Source organism: Phaethon lepturus, unplaced genomic scaffold, assembly GCF_000687285.1.
Source record: "Phaethon lepturus isolate BGI_N335 unplaced genomic scaffold, ASM68728v1 scaffold52615, whole genome shotgun sequence".
In the NCBI taxonomy this organism is placed as follows: Eukaryota; Metazoa; Chordata; class Aves; order Phaethontiformes; family Phaethontidae; genus Phaethon; species Phaethon lepturus.
In genome coordinates, this window is record NW_010542245.1 from 1 (window position 1) to 17,523 (window position 17,523).

The 17,523-nt window shown below is 46.0% G+C and overlaps 2 protein-coding genes across 2 annotated transcripts in view; one reads left to right on the forward strand and one right to left on the reverse strand.

Annotated features, from left to right (window-relative positions):
* Window positions 1–253: 253 nt before the first annotated feature.
* Window positions 254–5,845, forward strand: TCHP (trichoplein, keratin filament binding; the record flags this gene model as incomplete). Its single annotated transcript, XM_010287965.1, has 10 exons — window positions 254–310; window positions 855–923; window positions 1,767–1,940; window positions 2,433–2,545; window positions 2,862–2,928; window positions 3,217–3,389; window positions 4,396–4,477; window positions 4,709–4,894; window positions 4,988–5,131; window positions 5,813–5,845. Coding segments are annotated over 10 exons (1,098 nt in total), but the record flags the coding sequence as incomplete, so codon positions are not given.
* Window positions 5,846–8,579: 2,734 nt separating this feature from the next.
* The window catches only part of LOC104621463 (ARF GTPase-activating protein GIT2-like), a gene marked incomplete at its 5' end in the record, with an annotated part of 18,811 nt that continues 9,867 nt past the window's right edge, over window positions 8,580–17,523 (reverse strand). Inside the window, 4 exons of the mRNA XM_010287964.1 lie at window positions 8,580–9,517; window positions 10,399–10,462; window positions 15,517–15,699; window positions 15,814–15,896. Of these exons, the coding sequence (XP_010286266.1) occupies window positions 9,305–9,517; window positions 10,399–10,462; window positions 15,517–15,699; window positions 15,814–15,896 (543 nt within the window). The remainder of the gene's footprint in view (window positions 9,518–10,398; window positions 10,463–15,516; window positions 15,700–15,813; window positions 15,897–17,523) is intronic.

Below are 17,523 nucleotides of genomic sequence, written 5' to 3' on the forward strand. Positions count from 1 at the left end.
GAGGCCTCGTAGCCCGGGGTTCGTTCCCCGTCTCTGCTGTGGAAGGAGCGCTCATACAGCTTCTCCCAGCGACGGGACGGGCAAGGCCGCTCCCTTGCTTGAGACGTGCCCGTTGCGCTTGCCGGGGGCTGGACAGACGTGCCCTGCGCTGCCTTTTTCCGCACTTGGTGTGCTTAACGAACGGCTGCCTTGGGAGCGTTTGGCATGTCGAACCCCTCCGTGTCCTAACACAATCCAACTCTCCTGTTTCCAGGTTGCTGAGCAGCTGCTCTACGAGCACTGGAAGAAAAACAGCCCTGAGCTCCGGGAGGTGATGTTACTTTCTCTTCAGTCCCCACTGTCTTCCATTTATTAAACCAGTTTTTCACTCCAAAGTCATCATATGTCTGCTGTTGGCATTCATCCTGCATCACAGCAAAAGGCAAAGAAGAAAATGGCTTAACTGTGTAAGAAGTCTCCTCAAAGCTGGTGTTTCTCAAAACCAGTCAGAAATCTGTTCTGACACTGCTAGCAGATTTTCAGTGCCCGTGATGTAAACATCTCAGGTGCTTTTTAAAACTGTACCTGCCATGTCCGTGGTGCTTTCCTAGTCTTTACTCTGCCGACCTGCTGGTCGAGCTGCCACAGCTCTGGTTTCAGTGTCACTGTGGTGTTTCCCAGAACTGGCATGTGACATTGACCCTCAGCTTATGGCCTGGTGGGTACTGAGGACAGCCAAGCGAGCCCACCTCTGTGGAGGCAGATCCTGCTGGGATCTCAGGGCTGTGGCTGGGCCAGGAAGAGCTCCAGAGAGCCCAATAGATCTGGGGGACAGGAGAGCCTCTGGCACTAATGTCATCTGTTGTCATCTACAGGTGGAGTCAGACCTGCACAGGAAGCACGTGATAGAGGCTTGGGGGGACCAGCTAATGCAAAAAACCAAGGTACAATGGGGTGGCCCTGGTGTTACTGGCCTCCAGGGCAGACTCCTGAAACGCGTGAGCAGGTGGAGGTGTGACACTATGTGCCTTTTGACCCGACTGGCAGACAGCTTGCCTTCCTAGATGGACACGGCTTACATGTGGAAGGAATAGGAGTTGGCTGTTTGTTCGTTTTCTCACACCAGCCTCGAACCAAGTAATGACTGAGGTCGCCATGCTCATTCCCGTAGCGATGGGGAGTTCTGGCGTGTGCAGAACAACGGGAGCTGCTAACAGGAAGGATGCTTTTAACGAAGAGCCATCGTTCCTGTCCCAACAAGTACACGCTGTCTGTCTGCTAGAAAACCCAGTGCTATCTGCTGGACAGATCTGTTGCAGGATTCAGTGTGGCACTGGGTGCTCGTCTAACAAGCAGCGAACCGCAGTGCAGAGCCAGCGCAAAGCTGCAAGGGCTCAGTATTTGAATATGCACATACTAGATATGAGAATATAGTGATTTTTATGTGAAAGAATAGTAAAGGCCTTCAGATACAGATTTCAGAGTTAACTAAAATAATAATCTGTGTTGCAACAGGAAAATCTGCGTGTATTTGTGAGACCATTGGTGCTTAGTCTCAGACCCGTGCAGGGTCCTGTGAAGGATGTGTGTAGGCTGATAACCATTTTCAGGCAGGGAGCAGCAGATAGTTTTGCTTTCTCCTTGTGATCCTTCCTAGTGTATTTTGTTCCATATTTTCCCAGTACATGTCAGCTTGCAGGAGTTTGATTTGTGGATTTCCTGAGCCAGAGGCTGTTTCTTTGCATTAGCCTAACCTCAAATGCCATGCTTTCTTTTGGCTCGGAAAGCAAGAAGCAGCTGAACTTGAAGAGAAAAAACGTTATGAAAATGAATACGAAATTGCACGAAAGGAAGCGCTGGAAAGAATGAGACAAGAGGAAGAGAAGCGTCGGCTGGAAGAGAATAAGCAAGCGGAGACATTGCTTCAACAAATAGAAGAACTGAAATTACAGGAGACAGAGGTAATCTTTAATTTCTCCTCATTTGAGAAGGAAATTCATGGTTTCACTTGGAAATACAGCAACACTGACACGACCTCTTCTCTCCAGGCTTCCACTAGATGAAATCTGGAGCAAAGTTAGCTGGGACATAATTTCTCTTAGTAATGTAGACCTCTCCCCTGAACACTGGCCTATTAACTGAATTCTGGTAGCTTTTGTTCATTCCTCTTGCAATGTGAGCCACCCTATTGTGCTGCACCAGAAGAGGAAAAGATTGGTGGAAACTTCTAAGTGTCACAGGCTCAGGTCAAAGGCTTTTTCAGCTGGGGCTCCTCACTTGTGCTGGGAGTCACTGAAACACGAATGAAATCAAGGTGGAATATTTACTGCAGTGAGAATGTTGACTGCTTGCAGAGGAGCGGAACGGGGTACAAACTCTGGTACAAAGGTGCTCTCTGGGATGTCCTAACTCTCTGACGTACTCTTTCTTGGTTGCTGTTTTTTTTGTTTTAGTCAACAAAGCTGAAAAAAGAACAAGAGAATTTATTAAAGCAGCAGTGGGAGCTGGAGAACTTGGAAGAAGAAAGGAAACAAATGGAAGAGCACCGGAAAAAGAAAGAGCTTGGGTATGAGATCAAGTGTAGCTTGTTTTAGCAGGGCTTGGGTAGAATCGTTTCCTATGTCCGTGATAGTACGTGCGGCACGAGGAGATATTTCACATAGCAGCAGTGAGTTGTAAATATTTGGGTTTTGATGGAAGCGCCCAGAACAGCCAATGAGCAAATACATTGGTGCCGTTACGCTTTTCGTTCATGTTAGCAGGAGCAGGTACCTCTGTTGGCTGTAAGTTACATCGTCACAGATGTACCCTCTTGAGTGCTGGTGTAAAATAACATAGGGCTTTAGGGTCAGTTTGAATGTTTTCTTTTTTCTCTCCTTCAGTCGCTTTTTGAGGCATCAGTGTAATGCCCAGTTAAGGAGACGAGCTCAGCAGATACAAGAGGAGCTGGTAAGAAGTAGTACCCCTTGATTTATACGTTACAGATACTGCGTGCTGAAAAAAACTTGTTCTCGGTGTTTTGTTTATGTGTCTGCCTCTGATGCCTACAGATAATTAATTAGGAAGCTCCTTCCAGCTTGCAGACAGGGCTGGAGCAAAAAGATCACACGGAAGGCAGCGGACCGAGCGTCTTGCTGAGCACACCCTTGACACTGTCGCCAATAATTTGTAGGGAGTAGCCCTGCACACAGGCTGGAAGCCTGTTGGACAGTTGTTAATCTTGTGGTTTTTCTCAAGGAGATAGACAGGCAAATCTTACTAGCCCTGCTTGAGAAAGAAGATAAGGATCAGCACCGTCAATCTGCACGACGAGAACGAGCCATTGCAGATGTTGCCTGGATGAAACGTGTCATTGAGGAACAGCTCCAGTTAGAAAAGGAGAGGGAAGCAGAGCTACAGACTATTTTGAGGTGAGTCTGCCCACCTCTGAACGTTATCTAAAGAGGCCGTATGTGTTGAATGTTCCTGCCTGGTTGGTAGAGCTCCATTCCTGTTTGTTAAATAGGCTTTGAAAGTGGTCTTAGAAAGGCCAACCAAAGTCTGGTTGGCCTTGCAGTTCTAGAAGCACTGCAGTAGAAGTGAGCTGTGCCCCTTCATTCCGTGTGCCGAGAACCGTGCTGGTCAGCGTGCCAGTACAGACCGACCTGAAGAGTTTTCTGCCAGGACAGAATCAAAGCCCGCGGTTGTTTTTCTGTGACTTCATCCCAACACCTAGTCCATAATTTCTATACGTTAGCTCTAATGCTTTAATAATAAAAAAGGTAGTAACGCAGAGACAGCAAGAATTACCTTTTAGTTGTAAGTACTTTGTAACCAACTTTCAATGATTCTGCGTTACTGATGGGCGGGGGGGTTAGTCTAAGTGTGTCAAAACCCCACATATTTTTTCCTTTTTGTGTCTCAGAGCCTGTAGATAAAAGCTGTGTCAGGTTCCTTGTTCAGCTTCAACTTACGCTCTCCCCAGCTCAGAGAGCATTGTCGTGGGTGACGAGACAGTGTGTGCTACCACCAAGTTTTAGTTAAAGGTTTCGTTGCAGAGGGAAGATTTGTAAAATCTTGAGCTTTTCCAGCAATGCCCTTAACTACCCATCCCCTGGGTGAAATAATATCCTTGCTAAGAGGCAAGCTTCCCCCTGAGGCCCTGCTGTGCCTGGGGCAGATTGGCGCATACAAGAAGTCCTGCTCTAGGCCAGCATTTCCTTCGGTGTGTTACATCCTGCTCTTCAGTAACAGGGAGATGGGAGCGGTTCCATAGGCGCAGGCGGGGTGGGCACACGAGCTGCCTGGGAACAAATGTGAAGAGCAACCTGAGCGCTCCCCTAAAACACAGGGTAGCTCGTCTGTGCCCATGGAGTATATTGGGGGGTTTTAACTTTAAGTAGTAACCTTAGAGAGAATTCTTCCTCTCTCCCTTAGAGAAGAAGCTAAGAAAGTGTGGGAGAAGAGGGAAGAAGAATGGGGAAGAGAGAAGGCAGCCAGAGATCGCCTGATGAATGAGGTGATGACCTTTTTTGATGAGGTGTCTCCCTTGGTTCAGTGTAGCCATCGTTCCAGCAGTGACCCTCCACCCTCTAGAGGTTACAGCCTTCAGTACCCAGGGCAGAATTTTTCTGCTTGTCCGATACATTTTCTGAGAACTGTTTAACTGTCTGCACTGAGACTTCCCCAGTTCTGCTTCCAAGGCTGGTCCCATTCTTACCTTCTCCCTTAATCCTCTTGCTTCACAAAGGTCCTTGCAGGCAGACAGCGCCAGATCCAAGAGAAGATGGAGTTAAACAGACGAGCCCAAGAAGAGTCTATAAAGTGTCGAGAGAAGCTGATTAAAGAACTTGAGGAGGCAAAAGAGCTGACCAGGCGAGAGAAGGAGCAGGAGGAGGGACTGAAGACGGCCCGCAGGCAGGAGCTGGAGGCGCAGGTACAGCACGCTTTCCAGATACACACCCAACTGTTGAAGGTGCCCAGGCCGCGTCCGATCTCGCTGCAACAGCCCTGTCTTCTCTCTGCTCAGCTGACAGAACGCCGCTTACAGGAACAGGAGGAGCAGCAGCGTCAGAGGGAGGAGGAGGAAGAGGAGGGAGCAGCCCAGCAGCGCTGCGAGGAGTTAGTGCGGCAGGAGGCCAAGCGCATGGCTGAGCAAGGGTATCGCAGCAGGGTAGGTGCCAGCATGAAGGGGCAGCCTGTACGTACAGGTCGCCTCGACACGCGACGGCATCGCGCAGGCGTGATTCTCATTGTTTCTGATCTGCACCTAATTGCCACACAGTGCCAGGGCAGAATGCTGGGCGTGTTCCTCCCCCTGGTGCTATTTCTAACAGGTCTATAGTTTTCTCTTAGAAATTGCTTTTCTTTTGCGGATATTGATGCTTTGGGTCCCAATTTTAAATAATTTTTGAGGCAGACTTGTTGCTAATGCCTCAAATGTTATTCTAATTATTTTTCAGCGTTACCATCTGCACTAATGCAGAGGTATAGTGCGTCTCTTCTTCTCAGAGTCCTTCTGTCGCACTTTGCCTAGCTCTAAAAATTAAGCTAGATTTCGGTAACCCCATCTAAACCACAGGCCAAGTAGATCGTATTTTTCATACTAAACTGTGAGCTAGTACGCAGAGTCACTCGCCTCTGTCATTTATTAGACAGTAGCTACATAAGTCAGAGAAAGCTGGAAGGAGGCGTTACTGCCTTAAAGTATCAATTCCTGAACGTTCCCGATGCTTTTTCGGGAGGATATTCTGCACTCTCCCCTGCACCTTTGTTGCACACTGAACAGCACCTGTGCGGAAGGTTCATTCTAGAGCCCATAAAGTAGTTACGATCTTTGTTTTGACCCCATTAGCTCTACAGTTACCCAAAAGCAGCGTGGACCTGAGGATCCTTGTCCGTTACACCTGAGGAACAAGCACCGAATGCAGTTGCAGACTACGGAGAGAAAACTTTGGAGCGTCAAGGAACTCCTGAAATACTGGTGGCTTTGGAATAGCCTACAATGATGCCAAGACTCAGCTTGGTAGAAGTGAGATTTCTGAAAATTTTTAGCTGTGGCCTAGCTGAGCACAAGAGAAAATTTGTACTGTCTTCAGGAACGCGGAGGTGTGAGCATCCTTGGAGGACTGAACTGCTTCACTTACTCCGTCTTGAGGAGCTGCGACAACGTATTTTAGTATGTGCTGCACTATGGCAACACAGCAAATACACGGGCCCTCGGCGTCTAACCATGAATCCATGTCTCCTGCAGAACAGGAGCTGGAAGCCGCTACATGCCGCATTTGCTATTTAAGTGTCAGGCTCCCCGCTCGGACAAGTGGGTCGTGCCTGGGGGCCTGGCTGGCATTTAGGAGTCATTTATAACGCATATTGTGAATCAGTAAGATAAATAATGTGTGCTGCGGCAGTAATTCTTAACGTGTCCCGTTCTTCTCCACAAGGGGCTGAAATCTTCACTAGAGGGTGGTTTTTTTACTTGTTTCACAAATAATGAGTAATTGCAATCTGAACAACATTTTGTTTCTTTACATGAGCAAATGGCTGCAAGCACAGGAGGGGAGGGGAGTTTTAGCCAATTGTTGCACTCGATTCCTTGCTATTATCATTGGCAACTGCAGCTTAAAACCAGTCCACATGCTGTAGCTCCTGGCAGAGGGTGCAAGGAGCTGGTACAGCAACGGGTGTGTTTCGGCACTGCACAGTTTACTCAACCGTAGGAACTTTTTCAAGACTTTTCTTTACAGAACCAGCAGTCAAAAAATTTCACACACTGAAAGGGTTTTAGCATTTTATAGTAATACAGTAAACAAAAGATTAAGTCAAAATATTATACAGGCAGAATGACACTGATAAATACAAGTTTTGGAAAAAGGCAAAAAAATTTTTACTTTTCTATGCAGCATCTTGTAAAGAAAGAGCAAGTTTGTACACGGGGAAAAAGAGATCTAGTCATAACAGAAAAACACACACTGTTGTTGTTTCAGGCATTACAAATCTGACCAGCAGTGCTGTGTGATTCAAGGGCTAATCTATGTACTGCTCTTTAGTTCCACCGTTGGCTTTGAACCACTGTGCCTGTGGGTGAGAGGAGCCGACGCAGCGCATTGGCACGTGCTCAGGCCGCTTTTCCTGAGAACGTCAGAAAATTGCCCATCTCATGCGACAGGCACAGTGGTTCTAGAGCGGTGACGCAGGGAGACACAGGGCTGGGGGAATGGACCAGAAATGCTGCTTAAGTGACAGAAGGGGCAATTAGTTACAGGTTGGCCATGTTTTTATAGCTACACCTTCCAACCAGCAAAACAGCTGATTTTGGGAAATCTGGAGCTAGCATAGCTGGAACAAGGGCTTGAAGTTATCAAAGTGTCCGTTTTGTTTTAGTACCGAGGCAAGTTTAAACAACTGTTAACTTACAACATACCTCAGTGCTACCCTGCTTTGGAAATCAGGTAAGATATGTTAAAGAAAAGCATACAATGGTGTCTTCAGAGATTTAAAAATACTATCCGCCGCCTTTCAATGATGCCAATTTAAGGGAAAGTTCCTAGAAGATTATCCATGTATTTAAGTGCCAGTAGCATAATTTTGAGTAAAATAAGTAGATTTTACAAATGTCTGTTGCAGTTCTAATCCCAGCCTGCATTCCTGTGAGTATAGAGATAGGTCTGGAATTCAGAAGTGCAGAAAGGAAATTAAAAACCCCACAATGAAGAACATTAATGTACTGGGTTGTCATCTACCCTCCATTCCTTCCCTCCCTCGACCTTGCACTACTTTAGAAAGGGAGTTAATTACAGCATACAAGAATCCAACAGTGTTATGGCACTTAGTGTTTATATATACATAGAAAGACAGCATGATTTCAAAAGGAACCAGCCACTGAACTTTTGTTTGTTCATGTAAATATGGCAGTTTTTCCACCAGAAAGCCTTGAAGAGTTGGTGGTTTTGGCAGACCACGTACTGCAGCACTGTTTGTGGAACAGCAGATAGCTATTTCTGACTTAATTCTGTGAAAACTGTCTAAATGTCCACACCAACTGCTGCCACATGACGGCCGCTGCAGTTCTGTAACTTCACTCTTAACTATAAGACCATTTTAGGCAGCTGCCAGCTGAACTGCCGCGGCCGGTTCCTTGAAAATGACAACACGCCTGCTCCTGTGTCCCATTTGGAAGCAAAAATTAGGGATTTCCCCTCCTCCCATGGAATTTAGATTCTCATTTTTGAAAGTATGGACTGACACAATTTTCTGAACTATGAATGCAAAAACCCGAAACACGTTGACCGTTGTCGCCCACCTACCTTTCTGACAGGCAGCCTACTTGGGTTACTCCGTAAGTAGCTTGTAAAATTTTGAATGATTTACGTAAAACTTACTAGATATCAGAAATCTTTTCACATTTGGATATGTTGAGGTACAGAGGTTATATGCTATGGCAGACACAGCTGCTTTTGCACTGGCACTCTTCTAACTTCCTTTTTTAATTATCACAGAAATCTTTAGCGAAATTGCATTTTACTGAGCAATGCTGCTGCAAACAAGATGGTGCCTTGAAGATGGACAGTAAATTCTGTAGGAAACTTAAGAATTAATTACTAGATCAGAAACAAAGGATAACATTTTAACCACTAATGCCCTAAAGTAACATCAAACACATATATTAATGGCATAGTGACAACTAAAAGAAATACCCATTACGTTTAAAATTCCTTCCAAAACGGATAAAGTGACAAAGACCTCGTATAGTTTCATGTAATAAGCTCAGATGCCCATAACTACTATCGTTCTAGCAGACTAAAAACGTAGTATTATTGCACAACTGTTGATATGGGAACAGATGATATTTGGCTTGTACCCCATTGCCAGGGCTACAACCTTCTTCCTGCAGTTACGGTCCTGGAGCCCTCGGAGCCTGTTTCGCTGCAGGTTTCTCAGTCAGCAGCATCACAGCACATGAAGCTCCAGGCCGGACAGAGCAGAGGCGAGATTCTGCCCTCTGATGCGTGCAGCTGACTAAAAAAGTTTTTGCAAGCAACATCTGAAAGCGGAACGTGGCCCCAAGGAAACATCTAGCGAGAGCTTGATACAATGCTGGTATGTGATAATGGCTCAACAGCTATTTGCAGCATGCTATTATCTGTAACTAAACTGGCAACACAGGCACAAAATAAGGCAGTGGGTTAAATTAATCATGAAATTGTTAGAAAACATGCAAAAATAATACTGAGGTTTTAAAAAAAGTTTCTTGCCCCTTTACTTTTCCTCATAAAAATTTGAATAGTTCCACACCTTTATTTGAAATTCAACCTTTAAAAAACAAGACTAAAGAGCCAAATGTGACTCAGTTGTTGTTCTCTTTGGTTGTGATGGTAACCAGCTGTTTAGCAGCCTTGGCAATGTCATAAGCGCACTGGATAACTTGCTGCGTGACCAGCTGGATGTCTGTCGTAGGGCACGTCTCCACGGGAAGGGTTTTTTTGCACTCAGATTGGAGTCTGTAGGCACTAGATGTCAGCAGACGCAAAGAAGTCCTTACCAGCTCAGATTTGGGTTTCTGGGAAAGGAAAAGTAGAAGTTGAACTTGACAGAACAACAAAACTGATTTAGGATCGCTTTTCATTAGCCAGCAGTGGTTCACAAGTGTTCTTTAATACAAAATGTCTGCCACAAGGGCCCTGCTTTCTGCATGGACTTCTCTGTGGTGTAGGAGACGTTGTAAGACATTGCTGCAGAGATGTGGTAGGGCCAGATGAAACAAGTTCGTGGCATTTCTCCCCTCTCATCTCGGGGACATTTCAAACCACTGCCAGCCTACCTGCAGGGAATACTGCTTCATGGTCTCGTTTAGGAAGTTATTCACACAAATTTTCTAGTGCCCATTTACTGCTACCCAGCCCACGTCCTGGCTGACATCAGGGTACAGCGCGTACAAGGCAATCTGTTCAGGTATGCACAAGAGCATTAGATTTTCCTTGCAGTTTTATTGAGGCAGAGATGACTTTATAAAACCTTAATCACAGAGATTTCCCTCCCTAAAATTTGTTGTAAAGAAACAGATCGCTTTGACAGATGGCTAACAGATCTAAATACACCTGCAAGCAAAAAATCCAGGCAACAGCGTTCAACTGGAAACTTGACGGGGACAAGTCTAGCAAAATTCCCATATAACCACACGACTCCTCAAGCTAGACACAAGTAGCCTCCAGTTTTGGAGGAGCTGCGTGCAATTCTTAAGGGTTTTAAGTTCAAGAGTAAAATTAAAGGCCTGAATTCACAAAATCAGCCCTTCCCAATTGGCACGCTAATAAATACAAAGATGCAAGATTTGACAAAAACACCTAGTCATTTCTCCCTGCTTTTGGTTTTCACTTACTGAAGGGAAATCCACTAGCAAGGAACAAGGCCAAAACCATTTTAATGCTGAGAAGTACTTACTTTTGGGAACAAGGCTGCCATTTCTGTTACTGCCACGTGTATTCTCTCGGAGCATGGTATATAGCTGCAAAAAGATGCAATGTATTATTATGTGAAGACTCTCCTTTCCTCTTCAATTTCACTAGTCAGTGGCTGTTATTCTAAAAACTACCGAGTAACAAAACCCCCATATATATTCTAAAAACATCTTTGTAGGCTGCACTGAAGGCAACTGAAGTAGGTAGTGCAACACAATATGGTGGCTCCTAGAATCTCAGCATTCCCTGGCACACTGAAGCATAAGTTTGTATACAAACACGTGGCTTCAGAAAAAGCAAGAACTTAACCAACAGTACAGATTTATTTCTTAAGTTTTCATAACTCTCTGATCAAACTTTGTTTGAAGGAATAACTGTCTGCACCTATTATACCAAACATTGTCAGAAAAAGTCTCAATTTGTATGCAATTATGGAAACGTGTCTACAAATACCAACTGCACATTAATTCATACATTCGCATTTTCTAACCTCCCCCCCAACTATTCAAATGCTAGAATTCATCTCCAAATTGTACAGAAAATTGCTCAGCTCGTTCTGTTTGGTGTATGCACAACTGATGTATTATTGTTATGTGTGGGAGAGCATGCCCAAGCAAACTGGTTCATGTAAGCCCGGCACAAAGTAAAGTAAGATCCTGCAGGTCAAAAAATATTTAAAGAAAATCTGGTGACACAGAGGTGCTTTGGGAAAAAAGCAACTTGTTTACCTTACTGCAGTGTTGACAATCAAAAGTAGATTTAAAAAACCACTTTGTATGGGAGTTCTGAGTAAGTTTAGCTTCCTGCTATTTTAGGGAAATCTCCATCCATTTGTTTGGAAAGAGACCTTCCAGCATAAGCCAAGAGACTGTAAAGCCATTCTACTTAAAAGAAAACTTTTGAAACTGGTAAGGATCTAAGCAGCTAAAAACATCCCATAATCTCTGAAAAAAAAGTTAAAAAAAACCTTAAAACCACCACCAAAGGTTTTTCAATTGATTCAAGTTTCAGAGTTGAATTTTGGCTATCCAAACTCTTAAAAAGAATTTAAGAGTCAAGGGTTGACATTTGTAGCACTGTCTTGCCTACACCTCTGAAGCAATGCAATTTTTCTGCACTACTTTTCCATGTGTAAGTTACAAAGTAGAAGCCTTTTAAACAAAACACTTTGTACCTAAGTTACCAAAATACTGTAAACCCAAAAAACTGTATTCAAAACACTTGGCAGCAAGAGGTAAAGTTTGACCTCTGTAAGCTTTTAACCCATCAGCTCTCTGCTAAACTCTGAGCTATCTCTGTAAGCAACACGTGCCTCTCTGGGTCAGTGGCCGGGCTGGAAGCTTTAGTTTGTGGGAGATGCGCGCTGAGGACACACCTTGATTCCAAGGAGATTTATTTCCATCCTTGTATCAGTTCATTATCAGCTGAAGCCAGGAATGCAGCACCATGCACATATTTCCCCTTTCTCATTTCACAAACCGGGAGGCTACACACCTACTGATAATGGGGTATGCCAAACTTCCAGTACAAGAATTCATACCTTGTTTTTTTTGGTAAAGTTTAACTAAAGGTAAAACATCACATGAAGGTACCTTAAGAACACCAAGATGCCTTCTGGGATTAATCTGTACACAGTAAACAGACACCACACAATTCTCATACAGCAGCCTACAAATACATGCATCTCCAAACTACCAACTACTTTCACAGTTCTGTGAGTTTTAGGCTAAATATTAAGTAATTCTGTTGAGTTAGCTTATAAAACTAAGGCAGATTCCACTAGTCCTCACAGATTTCACTTCTGATTCATATACCAAATGAAAACTAGTCGGTTCAAAATAGATCTTAAAACTATCATAAGTTGCCGTGAAGCGCTGTGTTAGTGTGGTCTGTCAAAAGTGTCATTTCCAAAGACTCGATTTTATGCTTCAAAGACTCAATTTTAGAACAAGTTAGTTAACATGATTCAATCTTAAGCAAGAGAATCTTAAAAATCACAAAGCAACAGCATTCAAGAAAAATATTAAGCATCTGTAGATTATGGTAGATCATTGCCCTTTCAAGCAAAAAAAAAAAAAAACCAAACCCAAAACCAACACGCCCCCAGTCATTATTTATGCAGCCATCTTGCAATACCAAAGATGCAAAAATAGGTCACTTGCAAATGCACCGAGAAAGAAGCAACACACTGGGGTCATTTTGGCAATGCAGGAAAACTGCTTTAAAAAGGAGTATTTCCATATGTCTCAAATCACGAGTTCTTCCAAATAAACTAGAAGTGAAGTCTTCCAAGTTCACTGTAATTCCCATTCTGCTATTGAGTTATTTTCATTTGCTTCCTGCAAGCCACACTGAACACCACCGTACCTCATTAAAAGCCAGTTTGCTGGTTAAACCCTTCGCTAACAAGGCAGAGAAAGCCCTAAGAATAACTTGAATGAAAGAGACCAAGATTAACGACGCATAGTTCATTATACGTTCTCTAGGCTAGCTGCAAAGTTTACAGTGTGTCTCGGAGGAATGGCTTTATTTTACAGTCTGAACACTCACTGTAAGCTCAGGAAATAAGCTGACACATTTGTTGAGTTTACACATATTCCGGTAAGACATCAGGAAGACATTCAAGTAGTGACTGCTTGGAAAAAAGAATCCATCATTAGCAGTAACTTGTGGTAACCTCTTCCTCCAGTCCTGATGTTTGTCCCTGGCAATAACACCTGGGGTTAGAACTTGGGAAGTTCTGTTTTAAAGAGCATCTCACTTGAATTTCATTTTTATTTTAGGCATTAATAAACAATATTTTGGTCAGGTTGGAAGATACTATATAAAACACACATCTTTCTTCATTCATTCAAGATACAAATGATCTCACTTGACACACCAGCTGTATAAGCAGTTGAGGGCCTAAGCTGTCAGGTGTGAATGCTGCATGTTGGGAACCATGAGTTGTCATAATTTAATTTATCTCGATGGACAATAAACAGAACACAGCCAGGAGACTCTTTTATGCTAGAGACAGTTCCAGTTCCAGGCAGCGATTCTCTTCTGCATTAAATCAATACCGGCAGCTTCAACTGAACAGGTAATATCACAGGTTTGTAACTCTCTGTACTAGCTGTCTGCAGTTTCGTTATCATCCGAAGCACTTCATGCATAGCCTTCAACGACCCCCGTGCAGACGATGTGTGAGGGAAAGAGGCAGCAGACAGAAAGAGAAAGGACACTGTGCCTGGGAGGCAGGGACAGAGGCCAGAGTACCAGGAGGCAGGACTGGGCTGCTGGATGGTCAGAGGCTGCAGGGGAGCTCTCTCAGCCCAGGGAACCAGCGTGCTGAAGCAGCCGAGGCTATGTCTGAGCTTGAGCATGCCCACACGCTCTAATGGTCTACTCGGCCAGTTGAACACAGGAAAAGGAACGGAAGAAAGCGAGGAAAAAAAAGGAAGAAGGTGTTTCATTAATAGAGGATATTCTTGCATCATTTCATTACTCTCCGATTATCCATGCAGCACATTATTTTTATCTACAACGTTCCCAGCACTAGCTGGAAGCCATATTATTACATCCCCGAGTATCTCATTTTGTTATGGAAGTGTTCCCCTACTGCAAGAAGGGAATGATGGAACAAGCCCACTCCATTTCCTGCATGCCAGGGAATGGGAAAACAAAGAACAGCAGCTTCACAGTTCCGTGTTTTGTGAGATTATACTCATTTAAGTACTGGAAAACACCCTACTCCACACATGGTACAGAAGAGAAAATAAAAAAAGAACATAACAGGTTGTTTAAAAAAAAAAAATCTATTCCATTTAACATAAAGCTAGGTACACTACATTCTTTCTTTCAATGATTTTTAAAAATATGTAATTCAAATACTGTGAACTGTGATACACATAAAACCCAAACTCATTTAAAGCTTCCTTACTGTTGCTTCTTGTTATGATCTGTGAGAAACAAGCAACAAGAGATTGCAGTAGAAAAGGTTACGGACAAGGGCAGCGAGCTCAGCACAAACACGTTAGAACTCGCCCTTCAGTGTGAGAAGGAGAGGCCATGCGCTGTCCCGTCTAAATATAGACAAGTACAAGAAGGAAAAAAACACAGAACAAAAGCGGCCCCATTGTTGTGCACTTCTCTCAGCAAGGCAGGAAGTGAGGGCTTAACATAAATCGCCAGCCGCTTCTCATGGGCAGAGACGGGCACTGAACTTGGGACAGGAGGCAGAGTGTAAGACCTGTCAGTCTACAAGTTCCGATTTTCTGGAGACCAAAGTTGTTCCAGACCTAAAAGGTGTTCATAACTGGGAAGACATAACTCTCATTTACAGTCTTCTAAAAGAGCTGTGCAGGAGGCACCACCTGATGATCAGTCAAGAGCAGTATCACTTTTACTCGCTCACAGCTATTCTGAAAATCAATCGTTCAGCTGGGCCAGAAGTTCCCCAAGGGAGCTGAAGCTGCGTGCTACCTCACGTGCTGATGAACAGTCTCCTACTTACTCAGCTATGTCTGTGTCTAAACCAAGTAATTCAGAATAGCTTTTGCTGGTACATTATCTACACTAATATTTCAGTAGGAAAGCCAAATTCTCCCTGCCTTCACAATTTTTTTCCTGAAACAAGACTTTGGTGTTACCACCACACTCCTGCAGGGTGACCCTACTGACGGACACAGAGCTCTAAAGATCCAAGAGAAATCTAGGCCAAGTTCTCTGCAACACGTTTGATGTGTATCTAAAAGAACACTCATTTTGCAGCAGGGCTTTACAACCGCTTTGCTCCCACACGCTCCCCATCACTGTGCCAGCTGCAGGCAGGGCAGGCAGGTGGCAGGCAGCGCTACAGTCAGAACCCACTCACAGGGGGCTGCGATGGTTTTTTGGCCAGCAGCATGTGTTCCCACCGCCTGCGCTGGTCACTTGTCCCTGCTCACCCTGTGGCACTAGGTTGGGTGCAGCAGGAAACAGCACAGACCTACACATTTCGTAGGGGTGAAATCAGCACCTCCCGCGTTAACACGGCTGGCGGTGGTTGCACTTCTGCAAACACCTGAAGAATGTTGTTGTTCTCGCAAACTCCGGAGCTTTTCTGGCACTCACGCCTTACCTGTCATGCTTGTTCTCTTGTGCTGCTCGCAGCAGCTCCTGAATATTCTTGGTGATCTGCTCAGTTTTCCGAATCACATCTTCTGTGCTGGGCAAGCTAGAGCTGGGGGCTGTGTCGGTATCTTCAGGGATGGATCCCTCCCCTTGCCAAATGACACTCCTCTGACGGCCCTTCCGGCCTGACCTGCAGAGGAACAAAGCAGAGGTGGGCCCTGTGGGACGGTACTGGCTGCTCACACAAATCCTCGTCCTCCAACAGTGCAGAGCTGTGCTGTCAGGTCCTTGTCACTGCGCCTACCCTGTCTCCTCCAGCTCCAGAGGGGTGGTGGGGTTATCGTAGTCACTCTCGGACACGCTACTCTGCTTCTCCAGCTTCGAGGCCTGCAACAAATACAGATTTATTTCAGTACTGTGCAGGAAAGAAGAGCCCCAAGCTACTCCAGCGCCATGGTCTGCAAAGGCGGACTTGCTCTTTAGCACAACAGCTGCCGCCCTGCAGCCCGGTGTGCCCCCCGCCCCACGCCGGGCTCCTGTTGCCAGCTTGAACTCAGGGCCCTGGGCACTACCGGCATGGCCCTGCCAGACCCAATGCAAGGACCCTGCCCCGGCACCCAGCGGGGCTGTGGGCAGCATGAAAGCCAAAATAAAGACAGCATGGCAGGAGGCCCAGTGCGGAGTGGAGGCCAAATGGTGGGTGGAAGATCAAAGGGCACGCAGGAAGCAGAAACAACAAGACTTGGAGCCCATTGACAGACTGGAGGCCAAAAGGGGGAGAGTTGAGGCCCACTGCAGCTAGGAGGCCAGTGGCAGGGTGGGAGGCCAGAAGGGAGAGAATTCTGGCCCATTGCAGATGGGAGGCCAAAAGGGGGACTATGGGAGGCCCGTTGCACACTGGAGGCCAAAGAGGGTATATGGGAGGCCAAAAGGGGGTGATTTGAGGCCCATTGTGGATTGGAGGCTAGAAGCGGGGTGGGAGGCCAGAAAGGGGAAAATTGAGGCCCATTGCAGATGGGAGGCCAAAAGTGGGAGAGTTGAGGCCCGTTGCAGATATGAGGCCAAAGGGGTGGGGGGCGTGGGAGGCCAAAGGGCAGAGAGTTGAGGCCTGTTGCAGGCCATACCATTAAAGAAGGGCTGGAGGCCTAGCCTTCAAGAGTAGAGGGCTTCTGAAGAAGTTGTCTCAATAGGAGGGTGGTAGGCTAATTCCAAAGTGGTGGCTGACATGATGGCAGGAGGCACACAAGGAAATGAAGGCCAGAGCGAGCATTGTAGGGACACAAGAAGTGGATGCCGGACCGCGCATGGGATGCCCATCGTGAAGTCGGAGGCTGATCCATCTGGGACTCTGAGCCCGGAGCAAGGGATGAAGAGTGGGATACCAAAATGAGCTTGGAGGCCAAATCCACAGCAGAGGCTCAACTCCAGGTGAAGGCCCACAGCTGAGGGGGAGGCCAAATCGAGAGAGGGAAGCATGGAGCTGAGGATGAACTGAGCCTGTGACTCTGAACAGGGGCCCACCACAGAGTAGGAGGCCAAACAGATTCGGAGGCATACAAGGAAGGTGAGGTCCAACCTAGAGTGGGAGGACCATGGCAGAGGGAAGGCTGAAGACAGAGCTGGAGGCTGAATCAAGAGTGGGAGGCCCACTACAGAGTGGAGGCCAGACCAAGCACGGGAAGGCCCAGCTACAGAGTGCTGCTGGATGGAGGCCACAGATGGAGCCAGAGGCCCAGTATTCCCTGCTCTCCCCTTCACGTGGCATTCCCTGGGGAGACACACAGCGACTGTGTCCACACCAGGAACAGGAGTGCCTCCCATTCCCTGGCTCTGAGCACACGCACCTCCCAGGTGCAATGGTAGAACACTCGCCACCTCCTCCTCCCACGGAGACCAGTTCTGCACCTCCCAGTAAAGCATCTGTTCCCTGGGCAGGGATGATGCTCAGGTTTTTTCTCCCTAAACTACTTTTCACCCTCCGCCCCCGCCCCCCCCCCCCCCCGGCCCCCCTACC